Here is a 21329-nt window from a genome sequence, read left to right as displayed (position 1 = left end):
TTTTCAGTCTGAACTGAAATACGATGAATACAAAATAAAATGAATACAACTTTTTAAAACCGAAAGACAGCTGTTATCCCTTAAATCAATAACACTATTTATTATTGTGTGTGTACAGATATCAAGGAGTGGTTAAGAAGGATTATTTTAATGAATGGCAACCATTGGAAATAACTTAGTCAACTAATTCAACTAATTAAATATATACAGTATTTAAAACAAATTCTAAATTGTAAATGTGGTATAAAAAAAAGTTAGGGTGTTTGTAGTGCAAGGGAACACACACATACACACACACACACACACACACACACACACACACACACACACACACACACACACTCACAAACACTGATACTTCCCTTTTGCTTTTAGATACATATTCCTATTACGATACTAGACACACTCTGTCTGCCCGCTTGAGGCTTAAGTAAACCGACCTGTTTGTCAGGCTATTTCCTACCCGGAAACTGATCAAAGTGTGTGTGGGGAAAGGCAGAGAGTGAGTGAGAGAGTGTGCTTGTGTGTGTGTGTCTGTGTTTAAGCATATGTGTGAGAGACACAAACAGGGACAAGGGTCTACATATGAATAAGATCCTGTGCAGAGACCTAAACGGAACATTTTTACAACCTATTTTGAGATCTGGACAAAATCAGAACATGGGAAATGAGACCACCACATGGATGCCAAGTACAAAGAGCATAACTGTGAGTAAACGACAGGGTCAGTAAAGTGGGTAAAGGACAAAATAGACAACAATCAGCACTCTGCTTTATTTCCCCTAGAAATGTATGTGGTTTTCATTATAATGATGTGAAGAAGGAAGCTTGGCTTAATGTAGAAGTATATACCTTTTGGGCTAGTTTCGTTGGAGCAAAGAACTTTTAAGGATCTTTCAGCATTTTTAACGTTGCTTATTGACTTTCCTCCACCCCTAGAATGACATTCACACAGACTTGTCAGGCTATGACATGTGTGCTGTTACATTATGCAACATTACCACTGTGAAATGTATAATTGAAAAAAGTATTAGTGTGGCAAGACAACGATTCACTTATTGTGTGTTGTGTCATGTACTCTATATGTATTGTCACTAGTGGTTTCAGAACAGAAACATAAACGGTGGCTTAAAAGGAAATGACTTAAGCTTAAAGGCAGTGCAAGAGATTTGTTAGGGGTACCTAATGGTTTGACGAGCAGTAGGAGGCTTCATCTCATTACTTTTTGGTTGGCTCTGAATGACAGGGAGCAGCTTTGAAGCTATTGTGTAGCGGAAGTAATTGACAAGGAACATTGCAGATCTAGACACATTGTGAGTCCTGACCAGATGAGGGTTGTTTTTTCATTTGTAAATCTACTCGGCTGACAAGAACATAGAGACAGACAGCAAGTCAAAGAACTTTTGGCAATGGCTGGAAGTCTGATGGGATTTGTTCGAAGCTTCGATACAGATTCTAACTCTGCATCTCAGCCACCAACAAGCGCAGACTATAAACTCCTTGACAAGGCAATAAAACGACTACATAAACTGCACAGGCTGTGCACTGAGCCGCGATTATGTCTAAAGAACAGCCCACCTTACCTCCCTGAATTGGTCAGGGAGACTGTAAACCTCACAAAGGACATATGGGCTCTTTATAGAGCTTCAGGTTCAGCCATGCCACGTGGGGATGAGGGAGAGTACCTAAGGATCCATGTCCAACACTTGCTGGATAAGACGGACAGGGCCATCCTGCTGTTTAAAGAAGGCAAAGAAAAAATGTTTGAGGAAAAGTCTACATACAGGTAAGGTCTTACACTGACAACATGATTATGCTTAGAATCAGAAACGTACATACAATATGAATAATACAATATAGTAATATGAAGACCAAAAATGTACAAATCCAAATAAATGTTTGCATAATGTATAACCATTTCATTTAAAGACTAACACTAAAATATATACATAGAGATAATATGTAGATGACAAGCTATTGCACATGTAAAAATGTTATGCATCCTGTAAAGGTGAGACACAGAGATTATATTTCTTGCTATATTTACCTGCAAAAATGGCTTCAACTGTCTAGATTGTTATTTTATAGGATTGAATAGGATTTATAGGATAGAAATGTGGTATTTTAGTTTGAATTAAATGCCTGCTACATGAAAGTTAACGTATATTTTTGTTTTCAGCACTAAGAGGGGGCCAAGTTGCTCATCTGCTCTGAATACTAATGGTCTGTGTGAATGAATACTGCAAACCAAAGGCCTTTATTGTGCTAACAGGGAAACTTCCATTTGCAGTTTCATACAGGAATGTAACTTACAAATGTTTTTTTAACATTGAAAGTTTAGAAAAAAACAAAAATCTAATGATAATCCAAAGCCAGAAATAACAAATATTTTGAACTTAATACAGCAAATGTTGGTACATGCACTGTACAGCTACCATCTTAAGGGAAAGATCAAATAGCTTTCTAAGAAATAAATAATATATAAAATTGAAAAAATGTATATGCGCCTAATGTGCAATAAACCATATGCAAAAATACATAATTATTTAATAGAATGTTATTAATATTGCATAAAATATAAAAATAATGATAAAGAAATAAAATCTAAAGGATTAATATGAAACACAATAATAATATGCTTTGTATTTCCTTTGATCTATAACTCATCTATCGCTTGTCTGTTATTGCTATTTTTATTACTTTTACTATTCTGTCTGTGTAAAAATAATATTTTCCAGGCGAATCATAGACAATGTTTAATTATCCAGCAATAATTTCAAATAGCAGTTCCATAGATATTTCATAGTAATAGTGTATAGCAGGTCTTACAAGGAGAGAAACACATCACTCACTGGCCATGTTCACTCTAACTAAGCTATAGCTTTACTTGTTGATGCAGTGGTATTGTTAAGAGTACCTATTGTGCCTTTATTCTGTGTGAAATATGCTGTAACTTTAAAGATACATAAATCTTTGGGTAAAGCTTTGAAGGTATAACACGCACCTGTCGATGTAATCAATACATATTAAAGAAACAAAAGTTGTACCTTCCCGTCAAAAAGAAATGGCATAATTTAGTACAGTAACCAGTTTAGTGGAGTTTAGAAGTGAATAATTTCTATATAGACAAGCTTGAACTATATTCATCAATGCCTCTCGGGTGGTACCTTTTAGCGTATATCTTTTGTGCCATTATTAACCTGAGTAAAAGAAATGTATGACACATAATTAAAGATAGCCGTTGTACTTTTGAAGGTCAGGTTTCATTGTTTGTATTTTGGAAACCAGAACTGTGCCTGTACAAAAACCTTTGTTCTAATAGTGTACTATAGCTTTCACATAAAGAGAGACACCAGAGCTTTCTTTACTTCAACAGCATAGCCGCATTCCATATCAACAAAATTCATAATCTTTCCAACGTACTACAGCTCACCATAAAATTTTCCACAAAATGTTCAATTTGTTCTGAAAAATCTGTCGCCGAAAATATAATTACTGAGCAATTGAAGCAATAATCAATTGACTTGTTTTTAGACTAGTAGTATAACCTATATATGTATATAAGTAGTATACCTAATAATTTTATTTTATGGTATTTTTTTATGCTAACTTCGGCGAGTTATAACATGAGTTACTGTATGCCAGTTGGACATAAAGTAAATTTGTAAAACGTCAGTACTAAAATTTGACTTCTAATATGAACTGTAATAAAGTTCAGATATCTATCTAACTTTATGCAAAGTAAGTAGTTATTATTAGCTATCAATCTATTTTATCAAGCTGAAAAATTCATCCAAATAAATGCATCATCACTGAGGACTCTTGTGACACCACACAGACAGAAAAGCTAGTGCCATTCAGTCTAATCAAATAATGAATATTGAGTAAATAAATATAGTATTTCAACACACAAAGTGAACTATGCTGTTCCGTATAATTGAAATTAGTAAATATCAAAGTAAAATAACAGAGTTTTTTTGAAGTGCTGTGTAAATTTGGTAATGCACTTTTATTTAATATTAATAAATATAATACACATTATAGGCACATACTAAAGTAATAATGACAATTACATTTTATTTAGTCTTATTAAAAATTAAAACTTTGTCTAAAGTATTTGCTAATATAATCGACGTGTCTTTCTTTGAAGAATTAACCACATTTCAACTGTGTACAGATGGAGTGGAAAGCAAAGATTAGACTGATTACAATGACTAATGGAAAATTAGGTCTTTGAAAAAGTAGCCTAGAGAAAGAGGTAAACATGTGCTCATCCTGTCAGAGTGGAAAAAAAAATCCTCAGGCCTCAGCAGTGTTGATTAACTGACTGACATGTTTTGCTTGTCAAAATCTTTTTAGGCCAGCAAAACTGTCTCTCAAAAATCTTTATTCCCTAATGTTTTACTGACCCATAAATGATTATGAAAGAGGCATTTAATCTAAGCAGTTTTAAGCAAAAAGCATGTGCATTGCATGTAAGTGCAGTTAAATGAATATCTCATATAATGCAAAAATGTAATTTCATTTTAGTGACATTAAGGACAGCTGCCAAATTAAATGCAAATATATGGAATGTTCTTTTGTTGTAGCTGTAGTTTGCATAAATGCACAAACACAAACCTTAAAGTTAATTTAAAATTTACAAAGAGAAGTGCATAGGGTTGAGTGATTGCAACATATAGATCTATTTGTACCACAAGTGATGCTGATGTTGCCGTGAGACAAGTCTATGGTCAGTTGCCAATGGAAAATTCCGTCGGTGAACTACAAAGACTTAGGACAGGAAATGTCAAACTGTGACTTCCTGTTTTAGTAGCTTGCATGCAGACATTTTTTTACAGTTTGTGTTTCTGTCAACAAGATGTGTGTTTAAACTGTAATTAAAGGTGAGTATGCAGTGCAACAGCTTTTTAACCTGTTAACATTTATAATCATTACTATGTAGAATCATAATCATAACTATGTAGAAAGATTCATTTGACAAAGAAACCTCCACTTTTGCTTTACTAATGAATGTAAAGTTGCAGTAAGACTCTAAAATTAATTGGTAGATCTAAAATCTTTTTTTTTTTTGCTGCTCTTTCAGGAGAAACTTGACAAAGCTGTCTTTGTTATTCAGTCATATGCTGTGGGAACTACGAGCTATATTTCCAGGTGGTCAATTTTACGGTGATACCTACAACCTGACCAAGACGGAGGCAAGAGAGTTCTGGAGAAAGTCTTTTGGGCACAAGTGGGTGACTGTAACCATCCAGTATAGATTACATGTATATTTAAATGTTTCTTTAAAAAAACAATTACTATTTATTAAACATATTTATGATCATATTTTCATGCATGTGTTCATTTCTGCATCTTCATGTGTTATGCATTCAAATCAAATCATATACATTTGTATGCTTTTTATATGCAAACGATTAGATTTTCTCTTTCACATTTAGGTGCATAATTAAGTGGAGTATCTTTAAGCAGCATTTGAAAAATGTTCACAACTTTGAAGAAGGAATGGAGGCCATGGCTCTAAAGTCAACAGTTGACCTCACTTGTAATGATCACGTTTCTATCTTCGAGTTTGACATCTTTACCAGACTTTTTCAGGTACCTTCATTAGATGATAACATTTGAGAACCCTTGACTAAGAAAGAACTTCATATGCTCAAATTATATATTATATGAAATGATATATATATAAATTTTATATATATATATATATATATATATATATAATAAAATCCTGGTTACTACCAAAATTAAGAGGCACCACCAGGCTCTACTTTTATAACTAATCTATTTAAGGCAAAACATTACTGGCTAATTTTAAAGAATTAAAAATTAGGAATTGGAAATAAGTTTTCTATGAGATTTGAGTTTATCAAAATGAGTGTATTTCATTCACATCCATCAGTCTTCTTCTTATCAGCTGAGATCACTTATTACATTAAAACATCTCTTTACTTGGCTAATATGGATTAACTTTTTATCTTAACACTCATAAAAGGTTCTGACCATACCATTTGTTGTTTAATGTGATTTCATAGGAGCATCTAATATATATATATATATATATATATATATATATATATATATATATATATATATATATATATATATATATATATATTAGTTACAGTGTAACTGCTCTTTTTTCAGTCAATTTGACTGCTAGTATTGGATCTGAATTATTTGACTTGTATTTGTTTCACTATGATGTCATTATCTAAATGTAAATTGAAATCAAATTGTGAGAAAAGCTATTTAGCGAGGCTTTGGACTGTAGGCAGACTGACTGCAATTACTGTACCAACCAAATACAAGCAAGTGGAGTTAGAAAGTAGCCCAAAATAAAAATAAAGATTCCATAAAGTAAATATACTAATATTTCCACACTGACTTAGTAAAATATATTTATGGTTTCCTCAAAGATAATGTAATAGTATATTACTGGCAAAATAATACAAAAAAACTTAGTTTGGCCAACCTGCATGTTGATGTAATTTTGCCTAAACATTATACATCAACACAATTGCAGTGTAAGAATACGATGTACTGTACACATTTAAAGAAAATATAGTGTTGATGTGTCTGGATGTTTTTTTTTCACATTTATTTTTGTTTAGTATCTTTTTTCAGTGTGACTGAAATATTTCCTAGCAAGATCATAATCATCTTAAATGCATTATTTTGTCACAGCCATGGTCGACACTGCTGAGGAACTGGAATCATTTAGCAGTGACTCATCCAGGTTACATGGCCTTCCTCACTTATGACCAAGTACAAGCCAGACTGGAACACCATAGAAATCATCCCGGAAGGTTTGTTATAGTTTCACAAAGAAAACCATTTGTACTTATCTGAATTTATTCAAGAATGCCTCAAAAATGCAATCAAATCTACATCCAATTCATGATAACAAATAAACTATAAACTCCACACAACTTTTTAGTGGCCTTATTTAAAATAATTTAATTTAAGTAAAATATTACCCAGCCATTAGGGTTGCACAAGCCAGTGCACTCTTAGTGCCGGTCCCAAGCCCGGATAAATGGGGCGGGTTGCGTTAGGAAGGGCATCCAGCGTAAAACATGTGCCAAATCAACATGCGAAACAAGAATAAGAATTTAAGCCAAATATTTTTCAGTAACTATTTAGCCATAACGGTCTGTACTTAGACATTTATTTTATTATAATTTTTTTAATATTCTTATCTGTGTTTTCAGTTACATCTTTCGCCTCAGCTGCACCAGAATGGGCCAGTGGGCAATCGGTTATGTGACTCCCGATTGCAGCATTGTGCAAACTATTCCAGAGAGTACACCTCTGTACCAGGCTCTAATACAAGGCTTCAAACAGGGATGGTGTGTGCTTATTACTGTCTTACTGGTATTACTGTATTACTGGTTACTGTATTACTGGTGTGTGCTTATTTCACTGTTATTAAAAAAAAGCACAAATTTAAATATTAGTATAATATGGTCATTTTGAATGTGTGCGTTTGCAGTTACTTATACCCAGACGGGCGTGATGTAAACCCTGATCTCAGTGCCCTGTGTATGCCATTTCAGAAGGGTCGCATTGCAGTTACAGAGGTAACAATTACAAGTTGAAGAATGACAGTAAATATTATATTGATACATAAAACAACAACAACAACAAAAAAGAAGTATTGTTTGGACATGTTTAAATATGTAGGCATATTTAGAACAGATGATATGCTACATTATGAGTAAGACTACAGCTAGTGGTATAAATCTTGTCAATTCCTCTTTTTACTTAGTTCTAAGCAGTTAAAATCAGCTGTAGTTTATTTGCCTATATGTCTTAAAATGAATCCCTCACCTACGTCCTTCTCCACAAGCAGCAGGGTTTTATTTGCTTGATATATCAAGCATATCAAACCCTATTTCCCGGCGTCACCCCCACCCCCGTCTCACCACTTGTTTTTCAATTCCACTTATGAGGTTTAAAAAGAAATGACCCTTATCTGTCTCGTAGTAGAATGGCTCAACTTGGTGAAATATGTATCGAAATTATGTAAGAATAATGCAGTATTTTTACTGAATTAACTCTTGTTAAAGATTTGCTATATTAACTAACATAATTGAAATTCAATGGGAGATTTTAAAAAGTCATTTATTTACATGTGCAATTAAATATCAAAATGTATCCATGTATGTGAACTTGAGGGAAGAACCAATATTTTATTTCTGCATTTTAAAATAATTGCTTCTATAGTAATAATCCAGTGTGTGCTTTTGTGTGATTCTCTCTTTTTATGTTTGTCTCTATGCAGGAGCAATATGAGTTATATTGTGAAATGGGAAGCACATTTCAGCTGTGTAAGATTTGTACAGAGAGAGAAAAGGACACTCGCATTCAGCCCTGCGGACATCTGCTTTGTCGGCCTTGTCTCGCTGGCTGGCAGGTATTCAGTCTCATTCTGATTTATCTAATTATCCATGAAAACAAAATTATTTCTGATAGTTGAGACTGTATTTAAAAAAAACCAGCATAAAAATGATTTCATATCTAAGCTCATAAAAAACAGTAAATAAATAAAATATATTTTTTTAGCTCTTTGTGTTTGTGTGTGTGTGTGTGTGTGTGTGTGTGTGTGTGTGTGTGTGTGTGGGTGGGTGTTTTTATCTTCTTAGTCACACCCAACAAACTAGCATTTTCATTTTCAGGCTTGACAGCAAGTTATGTGCATGCATGCTCTTGGCTACAATGTCCAAATTAACATCCCTCGTAAGAATTGTGCAGCTCACTGATACCGTCTGTTACAGGAAGGAAGCGGTTATGTTTTAATCTCATTTCTTTTGTCCAGTTGATGTAAGTAGTTTGTATGTGTGCTATATTATCACCACACACAGAAGTCAGACGCACACACCTGCCCTTACTGCCGCTGTGACATTAAAGGGACAGAGTCCATCCTTATCGAACCCTATCGCCCCACAAGTGACAACACATACCGAAGAAGAGAAGACGAGGAAGACGATGACGATGATGACAGTGATGATGAAGATCATGAAGATGTGGAGCTTGTCATGAAAGAACTGGCTGCCATGAAAAGGGTGAGAGTTGGTTCCTTGCATGCATAATCAGAAATTTTCTGCATTTGTACCTGCATAGTTTATAAACAAGTCTTTTGAAAATTTGAAGAATATGTATATTTCCTACACATTTGGTAAATGTTTTAGGAAACACTATATAAGATTACTCAGACATGTTTTGAACATTACTGGATTGTTGTCCTTCAGATGCTGCTACTTCTTTAATGCATCTTAGTTATGACTTATGTGCCAAAAATATTTTGACCACATACATTTTCTCTTGCAAATAAATGTGTGTGGTTAACAATAGCAGACATACCACACATATTATGCAAATGAGAGGCTATTACTTGGCACAAACTTCCTGTGCACTTTTTTTTTTTCCAGTTACCACTTATGCAAAAGTTAAGTGATTTTTACATGACAAAAAGGTAGTATTTTTGGAAGTCACTGATTTGTGTGATGCATTGTGATATATTTGGAAAAGCATCTAGATAATACATTTGCACTTGTAAAGTTAAATCTAATCCTTTACATTTATATGACATCTGGCTAAAATGTATCTGACTTGAAATGGTCTGAGTGATCAAATTTACATGTTAGGGACCTTTCCATCTATATTATTATATAATTTAAACACTTAAGTTGAACTCTAATAAAGCCCATGTTTTTTCTTTACGCTTCCCATCTGCCATTACAGGCATCACAAGAGGAGTATCAGGTTCCTAGTTCCAGTTTATCACCACCTCCACTTCCACCAAAACAGAACACTATGTCCTCCCCTTGCCCATCTCCCAAACCACCAAACCGTCCGTTCCTCAGAGACAGGCTGTCTAAAGGTCACTGTAACTCAGTGAGTGTCTTTATTGCTGTCAATCGAATATATAGATGTTGTAACAGTTGCCTATTTAACTTTTAGAAGCCATTTTATTATGTTCTCAAAGGACAATACTATAAAAATGAAACTTGGATGTATTTTAGAGTAGTCAATGTGCAGCTTGTATAGCAGGACAGATTTTCTGTTCTCTGAAAATAACTCAACATACAGCCATTGTCAAAATAGCTGGCAACTAAAGTGAACACACCTAAGTGTCAATATTTTGTGTGAGCACCAGTGATATCTTACACTGTCTTAATCCTCCTGGGCATGGAATTCACCAGCGCTGCACAGGTTATTGCTGGGATCCTCTTTCACTCCTCCATAATGACATCACAGAGCTGCTGAAAATTAGACACATGTTGCTTCTTCCACTTTCTGCTTGAGGATGCCCCACAGGTGCTCAATAGGGTTCAGGACTTGAAACATACTTGGCCAGCTTGAGTAGAGTCCTGCTCCGAGTGGAACCCGTCTTGGAAAACCTCTGTATGACCCTGTCCACTGTACTGTAACTCAGTTTCAGGGTGTTACTGATCTTCTTATAGCCTAGGCCATCTTTGTGAAGAGCAATAATTTTAATTCTCGAATTCTCAGAGTTCTTTGCTATGAGGTGCCGTGTTAAACATCCAGTGGTCTGTATGAGAGAATTGTACTCAAAGTACCACATTTTAACTGCTCTAATACAAGATGCACAAATTTGTATTTGTCCTGTCAAACAGACAAAAACATGAACATTATGATTAGGACTTTGTGGCTTTGCACGGTTAGACGATGTACAGCTGTTATCATTTAGGGTGTACTCACTTTTGTTGCCAGCTATTCTGACAATAATGGCTGTATGTTGAGTTATGTTCAGAAGACAGTACATCTATATTGCTATAAAAGCTGCACATTGACTACCTTAATTTTCGGACTATTAAGCGCACCCAAATATAAGCCATGAACCACTGAACCACTGAATTTGACAAAGATTTTTATTTTGAACATAAACCACTCGCACCTGTCTATAAGCTGCAGGTGTCTACACTGAAACTAATGAACTTTACACAGGCTATAACGAAAGACAGTGTCTGTTACACGGCTTGTATCTAAACAGTAGCCTACCAAGAAAGTCATTGTTCACTGTCTTCCTCCTTCCTTTCACAACTACTCAGGAGTTTTTCTTTTGGCATTGTCATTCGTTTAAAAATCACCATTGGTGAAGCTTTTCTCCCGATGCCGTGCAGCTCAGAACAGGTGAAGTGTGTTTTTAAGCCGCTGGGTTCAAAGCATGGGAAAAAAGTAGCGGCTTATAGTCCGGAAAATACGGTACTCTAAAATATATCCAAGTTTCATTTCTATAGTATTGTTCCTTGAGAAGATATTAAAATGGTTGCATAAATGTGATGGGTGTACTCACTTTTGTGAGATTCTCTAACTGAATCAGTACATGTGACCTGATTTAATATCTATCAATGAGTAAAACAGCTTTAATATAATTTCTATAGATTCTAATTCTATAGATATAAACTCTGTTTTTAGCAGTCTACCTGTAGCAATGTGACATATTCAGCAAGCCATCTAAATCTGATGGAGGAAACCTCAGACAGGTAAAAATGCAAAGCTTATTATTAGTATTAATAATATTTTTATTATATATTTGCAATATTTTAATATACTTCATTCTTATCTGTAATTTAAGGAGTTATTATATTGCTAAATATCTTACGCATTCATAATTTTTTTTATTTTGTTCTCTTCCTCTGAAGACAGCTGCAGTGTGTTGATGAACAGAGCTATACATCACTTTCCCAGACAGGCCGAAAAGGTTTCCATCTCTTTGTCTTTACAGTAGCATTGGAAGAGTTTACACTCCCATAGTTCCTAAGTTAATGATATGTAATTAAAATACTGTATTTTTGTACACAAAATAATTCATATTCTATAAGTGTTAGAAGTGTTTCTGGTGGCTTTAGATTACACTCAGATTAGATTAACTCACAGATTAATTAATCAATTAAATAAACTATTCCTACATGTTTAAGAAACCCCACTCTTTATTGTGTGAAACATTTTCATAAATATTTGTAGATTATATTTACATGTACTTGTAGACTGACATCTTGTGGCTAGTATTGGCTAAAACAATTGCTTTACCCTCATATCTCTTGGATATACTATTTTCTTTTCCAGGTGTAGTCCCATGGTCAGGCCCTGCTCATTCAGGAAAAAAGAAAGAAAAAAGAAGGGAGGAGGCAGAAGACAGGGGCGATTTGGAAACAGAGTTGCTAGCAGGAAGACAAAGTCATAAAAGCTCTCAGGGTCAGAGAAAGCTTTCATCCTTGTCATTCCTTCAGGATTTCACCATGGAAACAAATATGACAAAAAACTGAATTATCTGCATGGTAAAAAAAAAAATGTATAGTGAAATATGAGTATATAACAACATTAAACACGCATGAAAATATTGTCATTTTTCATTACAAACCAATTATATTGTTTTGTTATTTAAACTGTAATAATTTGTAAACCAAAACTCGTTTTGCTCCGCAAAATATGGCCTTACTCTAAAACTAATCTTAAAATACAATCATGTATTTAACAGATTTTTACCTTCTATTTTATATATCCAGACTGTTATACAGACATATACAGACTAAGTCAGTGGGCTTTTCATGAACAAATAACTTCAATAACAAAACAACTATATACCTCTAATGTGTCCAGAAATAGTTACATAATAATTCTATAATATTTAATTACAATAAAATGTATTGTAATCAGTAAAACTGGTTGTTTTTCTTAATGTCTTTTAATGTTTGATTATTTTTAAAAGTAAGTGCAAAAGTGTGTGTGCATGTCTAAAAATAAAGATAGATAGATAGATAGATAGATAGATAGATAGATAGATAGATAGATAGATAGATAGATAGATAGTGAGAGAGAGAGAGAGAGACCAAGAGAAAGAACGAGAGAGAGAGAGAGAGAGAGAGAGAGAGAGAGAGAGGTTACAGTTGTAGAAAAATTCTGGTATATTGACACACTGTACATTTAAATTCTGTTTTTAAATATCGCATATTTAATTGGATGTATGCTATTGTTGACCATTAACAAAAAGATGTATCATATATTTTTAATTATTAATTATTATTAAACATTACAATTTTTTTACATTACTGATTTTAAAATACTGTTTATAACCAACAGACTTTTACCATGAAATTGACAGGCATAGAACTTTGTAAGTGTTTGACAATAAAGGTTATTGCCATATATTTTACCATTTATTTAGGTTCTAGCAACCATTGCTGGCAGATGTAAAAATGTTTAAGTGCACTTGGAGCAAACAATTGATCAATGTGATTAGACTCAATTTCATAAAATGGATGTAGAAACAAAAATATTAGACTTTATACCCTATTTTATACCTGAATTAGAAGCCATGCATTTCTCACCTAGGCCTTCATTGGTGTCCTACCTGAATCACTCCACTTCTTAATACCATCGTTATGATGACACAGCTATTGACACTACGGCTATAGAAACCATCGCTATTATACAGAAACACAGTATTGTTATAGTTTTTGTTAATTATATAGTTATTTTATATGGTAATAACGTGTATTGTATTTCTGTATTGTCAAGTCAAGTCACGTCAAGTCAAGTTTATTTCTATAGCGCTTTTCACAACAGACATTGTCTCAAAGCAGCTTTACAGAAATCAACAGTTAAGGTGAATGGTGTGAATTTATCCCTGATGAGCAGCCATGGCGACTGTGGCAAGGAAAAACTCCATTAGATGTTATGAGGAAGAAACCGTGAGAGGAACCAGACGCAAAAGGGGAACCCATCCTCATTTGGGTGACATCAAGAGTTTGATCATAAATCTTTCAACAATACAGAACACTGGAGAGTGAGAACTAACATGAGTACTGGAGTATAAGATTATAAGTAAATGTTCTTTCTACAGTCTTTGGTATAAAAGTAGGAACTACTGAGCTCAACATTTGTGATCATCACAGATCCAGCTAACAGCTTCTCCATGCCAGAGCCTTTAAACACTCCAGGAGGTACAATGTCAAAACTCCACACATGTAGTGGGATCCAATTGGCACTGGTACATCTCTAGATGGGTCAGGATGTTTGCGAGTTCGGCATCTACTTCTTTAAAGTCCATAATTTCACGAGATTTCATCTCGAAATCTGATCGGTTAGTGCAACAGCTTCATTCTATGTATTTGAAGCTACGGGTTGATTATGAAGCCCACAAGACTGTGGATTATGAAGCCCACAATTGAGATTTCTTTGCCTCTGGTGACCAATGATGGCTAAGATTTTATTGGATAGAAACTCTAAACATACATAACTGAAAGCATTGCAACCATGAGAAAAGCGATTAAATGAATAAAATATACTATTGTTAATAATTGAATATATATATTCATTGACTAATATATTAAATTATAGGTTAGTCACTGATTCTAATTCTATTTTAGACCAGCAGAGAAGGCCTTGCTGGCCACGACGGCCTACCACTGATTATAAGTGTGTACATACTGGCATGTAAGAGGCATTATATATAAGGCATTTAGATTATTAAGTGTAATGAGTAAACTAAAAAAAAGACAAGCCTTCAAAAATTCCTAATAAAACTGGTTAATAAGAAACAGCTAATTATTCTACTTGCAGACGTTAAGGTTTTGCTTGAAATCTCACTGGACCATGTATTAGTTTTTCTCTGGTTTGATGGCATATAGCTTACTGTACTTATAAGTAGAAGTATGACGTGTTAAAAAAATGTAATAACTGTCATGGCAGAGGTGTTTTTATTCATGTATACCAATACTATTTCATTACTTTTCTCTGAGAGATGGGTGGGAACAGAAATGAACAGAACAGCAGAGAATTCCCAAAATCATCCAGGATGACACATGGGTATAAAGGAGTGAGAGGTTGAAAATGAAATAAAAGAGTGTAATGAAGACCGGAATACAGAAAAAAGCTCTAAGGGTTTGCGGCCATGACATCTTTGATCCAATAGAGGAACTCGCACACTTTGACGTAGACTCCGGGGTAGCCTGGCAGGCCACAGCCTTGACCCCAAGACACCAGTCCATGCACCGCTCCATTACACACCAGTGGACTGCCTGCATCCCTCTGATAAAGATAGCCAAGATCACATTCAGTTTTATTCTTAATCAATCATGATCCATGAAGTTAATTGCATGAGTTTAAAAATTATATATATTCATCATATAAATTCTAATATTAGATTTAGCTTTAGGCAGGTGCATTTCTATAATAAAGAAAAACTGTAAATACATACAAAGCATGCGTCCTTGCCACCTTCCTTGTGGCCAGCACACAGCATTCTAGGAGTCAGCATACCAGGATATGACCTCTCACACTCCCGCTCACCCACAACTGGAACATCAGCACACTGAAGACGAAATGGCATGAATACTGTTGGTAGACAAAGAGAAAAAATGCAGACATTTTAATCATATGTGCAGACAATTTAAGGCAAAAAATTGTGATTAAAAAGGCAAAAATTGCTGAATAATTAGAAACATATATTTGCTTTATGCAGCATTTCAACATCACTGTTTCAAAACAGTTTCATTTTTAGAACTACTTGTAGTTGAATTTACAGTTATGTATGAATGCAAATGATCTTACAGCTATCAGCATAAAGAGACCCCCATCCAGATACAGTACAGGACATTCCGTCATAGGGACAGCCAGATGGCAGAGATATTGGCTGCACAGCATTAGTCACTTTTACTGGGTGGAACAGCTTAATTAGCATTATATCATAGTCCAGAGTCTTGTAGTCATATCTATTGACAAGACAGTATAGGAGACAATTTTAGACAATTTTAGACACTAAGTAATAAAAGGTAATAGAATTTTCTGCAGTGGAAAAAAGTACTTGCTTGGGGTGCCAGATAATATTTTCTGTCTTTAGAAGCTGCTCAGTTCCCTCAAACACACGCACATCATGATCTCCCAAAATGAACTGCATGCCATAGGGACTTGGAAAAGATAAAGATGCATTCAGAATATATCAGAATAAGATCCCGAAGCCACAAAATAAAATATTTAAGCAAGTAACACTTAAAATTGATGAAGGGCTTATAACATTAAATATATATTTAAAATTATATAAGCACTGGAGTTCTAGTATAGGTCAGATAGTCCTTGGCATTTACAAAAACTGCCAATAACTCATGATAAGCCTGGCATTAAATCTATCAAAGACCTTAAAACAACTGCCAGATCTTCTAGATGGCTTTGCATAAGGACGCCTAATACGCAGCTAAATGCTGCTGTGATACAAGCTGGAATCTGATCAGCCATAGCTGGCTTGCCTGAACGGGCGAACACCTGATTATCTAAAATAATGATGATGTGTACCATTACAAACTCACTTTTGGATTATTCACTTATTCATAATTCACTTATTTTACAGTCATATTAAAAAAAAATATATATATATATATATACAAGGTATTTTGAACAGATCAGCTGTAACTGATTTAAAAAAAAACAGTGTACTGTACAGTATTTCATTTGTGTAATACTTACTTGTACCAGCACTGGGCAGTAGAGAGCACCCACTGCTCATTAATGAGCACTCCTCCACAGAAGTGATAGCCATAGTGCAGAGACACCATCCATGGCTGTGAATGAGCAAGACACTCGGAGCCTCCAACAATTCTTTGTTCGCCACTGGGTGCTGCCACTGAAATTATATAAAGCGCACACATACACATGCACATAGCAAAACACATGCACATAATGAAGTTCCACAATAGATAATAATTCTCATTTCAAGCACGTTTTTATGATGACTTTTTAACGACTTATGTTTATATCATGTGTTTCTGACTTTCTCCTGAAACAATAGACATTATATCTACAGAAAATATTCTTAATGTTCAAAACAGAACCACACGTTTTAAAATCTACATAGCATTGAGTATTAAAAGAGAAATGTCCGTCACATGCAGTGAAGCTAAAAATATTCAATGTTTACTTCTAAATGTCTGTTAAAAACACAATAGAGTCAAAGTTCTTTACCAGCAGCTCCTACTAATGCCAGCAGAATGATCAAGCTCATGTTGATTGCTTCAGCAGCCAAATTGGGTGTCATGTAACTTCATATATATAGACCAGCTATAGCCCAGGTACACACACACATACACACACACACACACACCTGGCTCGAAGCTACCAAAATCGTTCAATGGTTAACTTCTCTGAAGGCTTGGCATAAAAATGGTTTTCTATATATAGTTATATGCAATATAAATGAAATTGATTGAAAAAAAAAGATCTTACCCAATTTACATTCTCTGCCTATACTGGACCACAGGAACACTTGGGGAAAACATTGAGCATCTTAATTTTATTTCACTGATGTCTCTTGCATATTAGTATCTGCTATAGGCTTAATGCCAGGGGCTGTGTGAAAACAACCACATGCTGTTATGACCATGACACTTCAAATGAGCAATACATGATTGAGTAAGATTAGCAAACAAGCTTTAATCACCTTTCTCTCTTAAATAGCGATATGGCTTTCATGAGAATGGTGAAATTAGAATGTGAACAGACATGTTTATCTAAGCTGCTATACCTATTAATCTCTTTTTACCAAAGATATCCAAATCATGAGTTGAAAGCAAAAGTTGGAGCAAGACTCATTTGGCAGAGAACTGCAGAAACCTTGGTAGATAACATTGAAATACACAAATAAACCATACTAGATAACTGGCTTTTTTGTTTTTTGTTTTTTGGTCAAACTTTGTATGCATTTGTACAGAATTTAAAGAAAAAAAAATTCTTTAACAGTTAGAGTATCTCTCAATTAAATTAGCAGTATATGAAATTATATGAATACATTAGCGATATACAGGGAAGGAATGACAGAAAGGAAAGAAGGAGAGAAAAAAGAGAGGGCGAGAGATAATGTTTTTCTGCACATGTGCTACAAGGAGATAAACACACTGCTATAAATGCAGCAGACTCGAGACTATTGTGTCTGGACAGGTGAACACAGTGAACAGCATGTTGATTTTACTGGTAGCTCTTCTGGGTGCTGCAGGTAAGGGAACAAAAAAAAACTTGCTTAAACACATGCAGAGACATTTTGTATTAGATATTTTATGCTACACTGGTAAAACAATTTCCTGCCTGACTCTGGTCTAATATATTATATATTTATTTAATCTTTTTTTACGCCTTTTAGTACAACTGGTTAAGTGTTTCTACTTCAAACATTTTTGTATGTGCGTGTCTCAGCTGCAGCACCATTGGATGATAAGATAGTTGGTGGTTATGAGTGTCAGGCTCACTCTCAGCCCTGGCAGGTCTCTTTGAACATTGGCTATCATTTCTGTGGTGGTTCCCTCATCAATGACCAGTGGGTCGTCTCTGCTGCTCACTGCTGGATGGAGTAAGTATTAAAGGTTTCTACCCATTTTCACAGATCTGTACAGATCCCTTCTGTTCTATATTTACATATATGCTTTACGTCTGTCACCTCAGTCCCTATAGTCAGATAGTGATTCTGGGTGACCATCACATTTGGAAGTATGAAGGCACAGAGCAGTACATGGCTGTGAATGCCATCTACTGGCACCAGAGCTATGACTACCAGACGTTGGACTACGACATCATGCTGCTAAAGTTAGCCCACCCTGTAACAATAAATGACTTTGTGAAGCCTGTTGCTCTGCCCACTACATGCCCCACTCCAGGGGAGATGTGTACGGTGTCTGGTTGGGGCAACATCTACACAGACTCAGGTCAGTCCATGGCACTCATGGCACTCATGGCACTGATCAATTAATTTTTTGTAATATTATTTTCATAATTATTTTCATATTTTTAGATTAAAACCTTCAATGCAACACACATTATGCAAACATAGCAAGAGATCTGTTTGGTGTCATGAGTTACATAATTGAAACACCATAAATACTTGTAAACATTTACAAGAATATTTTGTCTTCATGCGCTATGTTGAGTTTGGTTTCACTAATAATAAACATTAATTTGCATAAAGCATCAATATTTGTCCCTACCCATTTAGATTAGAGTATTAAAAGCTTAAAAAGTTTTAAATTTAAGGTACATTCAAAACAGATAAAAATGTGTGATTAATTGTGATCAATCATGAATTAATTCATGACAATCATGCGGTTAAATATTTTAATTGATTGACAGCCCTACTATTTATATTTGCTTAAATGGGCCAAGCACAATATTAAAATAACAATGATTCACAAATATCTTAACTGATAATCCATCCTGTTGTCCTTTCACCTTAATGCATTAATACATTATAGTCATATTCCGTATACACAGATATTATGTTGATAAGAAATTATGATGTTTGTTAAAGAATATCACAGTCCTAAGTCACTTTAACACTTCTATTTTGCTGTTTTTTTTTAAGTGTTCAACCCATTCAACCTCCAGTGTGTAGAGGTTCCTATCCTTTCTCAAGAAGTGTGTGAGAAATCATATCCAGGACAAATCACAAACCACATGGTGTGTGCTGGATATCTTGAAGGAGGCAAGGATGCCTGTCAGGTGTGTGGCATATTCTTATATTTTATTTTATTTCTATACAATATAAAGTCTTATAAATGTTTATCATTTGTCAATGATTAGCACTAGTCAGACTCTGCATGTTTCTCTCAGGGTGATTCTGGAGGTCCTCTGGTGTGCAACCGTGTCCTACATGGCATTGTGTCCTGGGGTTATGGCTGTGCTCAACCTGATTATCCTGGTGTCTACACTAAAGTGTGTTCTCTTCTACCATGGATCAATGAGATTCTTAGCAACTATTAGTCCTCCAGTCTAGGGCTAATTGTAGTTACTGAGAACTTGTCACCTCAGTTAAGACTGCAAAATAAAAAATAATATTTGTCTTACGCTCCTGTACTAAATAAATAGTAGAAAATGTATAAGAACAAATAAATTTGCATATAAAAGTATGAAATAATATACTTGCTTTTCATAAAGTAATATATTACAATATATTTTTGTGCATGCCCACAAAATTGTAAATGTATTTTCATAAACAAACATTGTCAATTTCTACACATCTAATACATGAGTCTTAAGCATGTAAAATGGGGTTATTTTTGTTATATTTATTATTTAAATGGTTTAAATCATATGGAGTTTTTGCTAGGTTAATTGTCAAATTAGTAATGGTTTAATATGGATTAATATATGTAACCATAATAACACAATGCTTTCACTTATGAATGGAGTTAACAAATAATCTCTTTAAACATTGACCATGATATTCAAATATACAATTACATATGCAAAGTTTTGCTAACCTAAAGTAAAAAAAAGTTGAATCTTGTTTACTAAGCACTTTGTCCTCAAAAAAAAAAAAAGAAAAGAAAAATGGGGCAAGATGAGATCATTTACTCATGATGAAATGCCAGTCTATACATACACACTCACTTACACTCACACTTCGAGGCAATAGCTTAGCTAATACACCAACATTAATGTTTTTTTTTTTTTTAAATAGCAAAACCAAAGAACTTAAAAGGAATGGAAATAATGGAGAACATACAAGGTGGTTTTAAAAGGTTTGGAGACTAGTTTTGCAACACACCAACAGATGGCAGCATAAGGCTGTACGCACAGTCAAAGGGAGAACCAACCTCCATAAATCAGTGTGCCAAAATACGTTGTCCTGTGTACATTGGGAGCTGTGCAACTAGTGGTATTCTCGAATGTGCATTACTGTATTTGGCGATTTCATCATGGACAGCAACGGAGAACAAAAAGCATAAGTGAAATTCTTCATTATACTGGGTTAATCTGCCACAGAGACATTTGACAAGATTCGACAAGTTTACAGCGATGGTGCACTTTCAGCGATAGAGTCTTTCAAGGTGTTTCGACAGAATTGTGCGTATCAAGAGTGCAAGAATATCACTGGAAGACAATGAGAGATCAGAAAGAACTTCAAGAAGCTTAACCTCTGGAAATGTCAAAACCATTTGGCAACTAGTGCTTGATTGTGGGAGAACAATCCACAACATTGCTCTGATTGTCATTGTGTCATACAGAATAGTCCAGGCAACCCACACATGTAATTTGTACACTGCGTAGTGTTGCTGCCAAGTTCGTCCCCAGGCTTCTAATACAGAAGCAGAAGGAATTAATTAATGATATCCATCCCACTCGGGAAGGTGCTACTCTCATTTCTTGTAGTATAGGTCATAGTCTCAGAACAGCACTAGTTAACCAATGACTGTCAAGAGCCAAGGCCAGGGAGCAGACAGACAGGCTAAACCGACCGAATGAATATGTAGCATTAAATGAAGCGAGTCCTCCTGGGTATAGTTACCTACACCAGATCCGTCTAAATGGCTGAGGAG

At 34.7% G+C, this 21329-nt stretch overlaps 3 protein-coding genes across 4 annotated transcripts; 2 read left to right on the top strand and 1 right to left on the bottom strand.

Annotated features, from left to right (window-relative positions):
* The first annotated feature begins 413 nt into the window (after positions 1 to 413).
* Positions 414 to 12696, top strand: cblc (Cbl proto-oncogene C, E3 ubiquitin protein ligase). Of its 2 annotated transcripts, XM_046848223.1 has the most exons (13): positions 416 to 708; positions 1342 to 1786; positions 5087 to 5233; positions 5442 to 5598; positions 6691 to 6812; positions 7218 to 7355; positions 7499 to 7586; positions 8291 to 8422; positions 8871 to 9071; positions 9751 to 9903; positions 11449 to 11516; positions 11676 to 11734; positions 12100 to 12696. In XM_046848223.1, exons 2-13 carry the CDS (start codon positions 1410 to 1412, stop codon positions 12297 to 12299), a joined length of 1842 nt encoding a protein of 613 aa, XP_046704179.1. In that variant the 5' UTR covers positions 416 to 708; positions 1342 to 1409; the 3' UTR covers positions 12300 to 12696. The 2 variants fall into 2 exon arrangements, with proteins under 2 accessions (XP_046704180.1, XP_046704179.1); XM_046848224.1 differs by having other exon boundaries at positions 414 to 1786; positions 11452 to 11516.
* A 2019-nt stretch (positions 12697 to 14715) lies between these two features.
* On the bottom strand, positions 14716 to 17108 carry LOC124384189 (trypsin-like). The gene is made up of 6 exons (XM_046846850.1): positions 16990 to 17108; positions 16495 to 16651; positions 15843 to 15941; positions 15586 to 15746; positions 15233 to 15369; positions 14716 to 15063 (listed from the first exon to the last, which is right to left on the bottom strand). The coding sequence occupies exons 1-6, from the start codon at positions 17060 to 17062 to the stop codon at positions 14911 to 14913; spliced, it is 780 nt and encodes a 259-aa protein (XP_046702806.1). The 5' UTR covers positions 17063 to 17108; the 3' UTR covers positions 14716 to 14910.
* An 808-nt stretch (positions 17109 to 17916) lies between these two features.
* Positions 17917 to 19853, top strand: LOC124384190 (trypsin-2-like). The gene is made up of 5 exons (XM_046846851.1): positions 17917 to 18016; positions 18214 to 18367; positions 18460 to 18719; positions 19373 to 19509; positions 19621 to 19853. The coding sequence occupies exons 1-5, from the start codon at positions 17980 to 17982 to the stop codon at positions 19768 to 19770; spliced, it is 738 nt and encodes a 245-aa protein (XP_046702807.1). The 5' UTR covers positions 17917 to 17979; the 3' UTR covers positions 19771 to 19853.
* The last annotated feature ends 1476 nt before the right edge of the window (positions 19854 to 21329 follow it).

The sequence above is a fragment of the Silurus meridionalis genome, chromosome 4, assembly GCF_014805685.1.
Source record: "Silurus meridionalis isolate SWU-2019-XX chromosome 4, ASM1480568v1, whole genome shotgun sequence".
NCBI lineage: Eukaryota > Metazoa > Chordata > Actinopteri > Siluriformes > Siluridae > Silurus > Silurus meridionalis.
The sequence above is the reverse complement of the archived record's forward strand: the minus strand, read 5'-3'. Positions and strand labels throughout refer to the sequence as shown.

Coding starts and splice junctions, on each gene's coding strand:
- cblc (XM_046848223.1), top strand. CDS start 1,410: ATGGCTGGAAGTCTGATGGGATTTGTTCGAAGCTTCGATACAGATTCT. Junction 1,787..5,086: donor GAGGAAAAGTCTACATACAG/GTAAGGTCTTAC, acceptor CTGCTCTTTCAG/GAGAAACTTGACAAAGCTGT. Junction 9,072..9,750: donor AACTGGCTGCCATGAAAAGG/GTGAGAGTTGGT, acceptor CTGCCATTACAG/GCATCACAAGAGGAGTATCA.
- LOC124384189 (XM_046846850.1), bottom strand. CDS start 17,062: ATGACACCCAATTTGGCTGCTGAAGCAATCAACATGAGCTTGATCATT. Junction 15,747..15,842: donor AATATTATCTGGCACCCCAA/GCAAGTACTTTT, acceptor TCTTGTCAATAG/ATATGACTACAAGACTCTGG. Junction 15,370..15,585: donor GTCTCTTTATGCTGATAGCT/GTAAGATCATTT, acceptor GTCTACCAACAG/TATTCATGCCATTTCGTCTT.
- LOC124384190 (XM_046846851.1), top strand. CDS start 17,980: ATGTTGATTTTACTGGTAGCTCTTCTGGGTGCTGCAG. Junction 18,017..18,213: donor AGCTCTTCTGGGTGCTGCAG/GTAAGGGAACAA, acceptor TGCGTGTCTCAG/CTGCAGCACCATTGGATGAT. Junction 18,720..19,372: donor CAACATCTACACAGACTCAG/GTCAGTCCATGG, acceptor TTTTTTTTTAAG/TGTTCAACCCATTCAACCTC.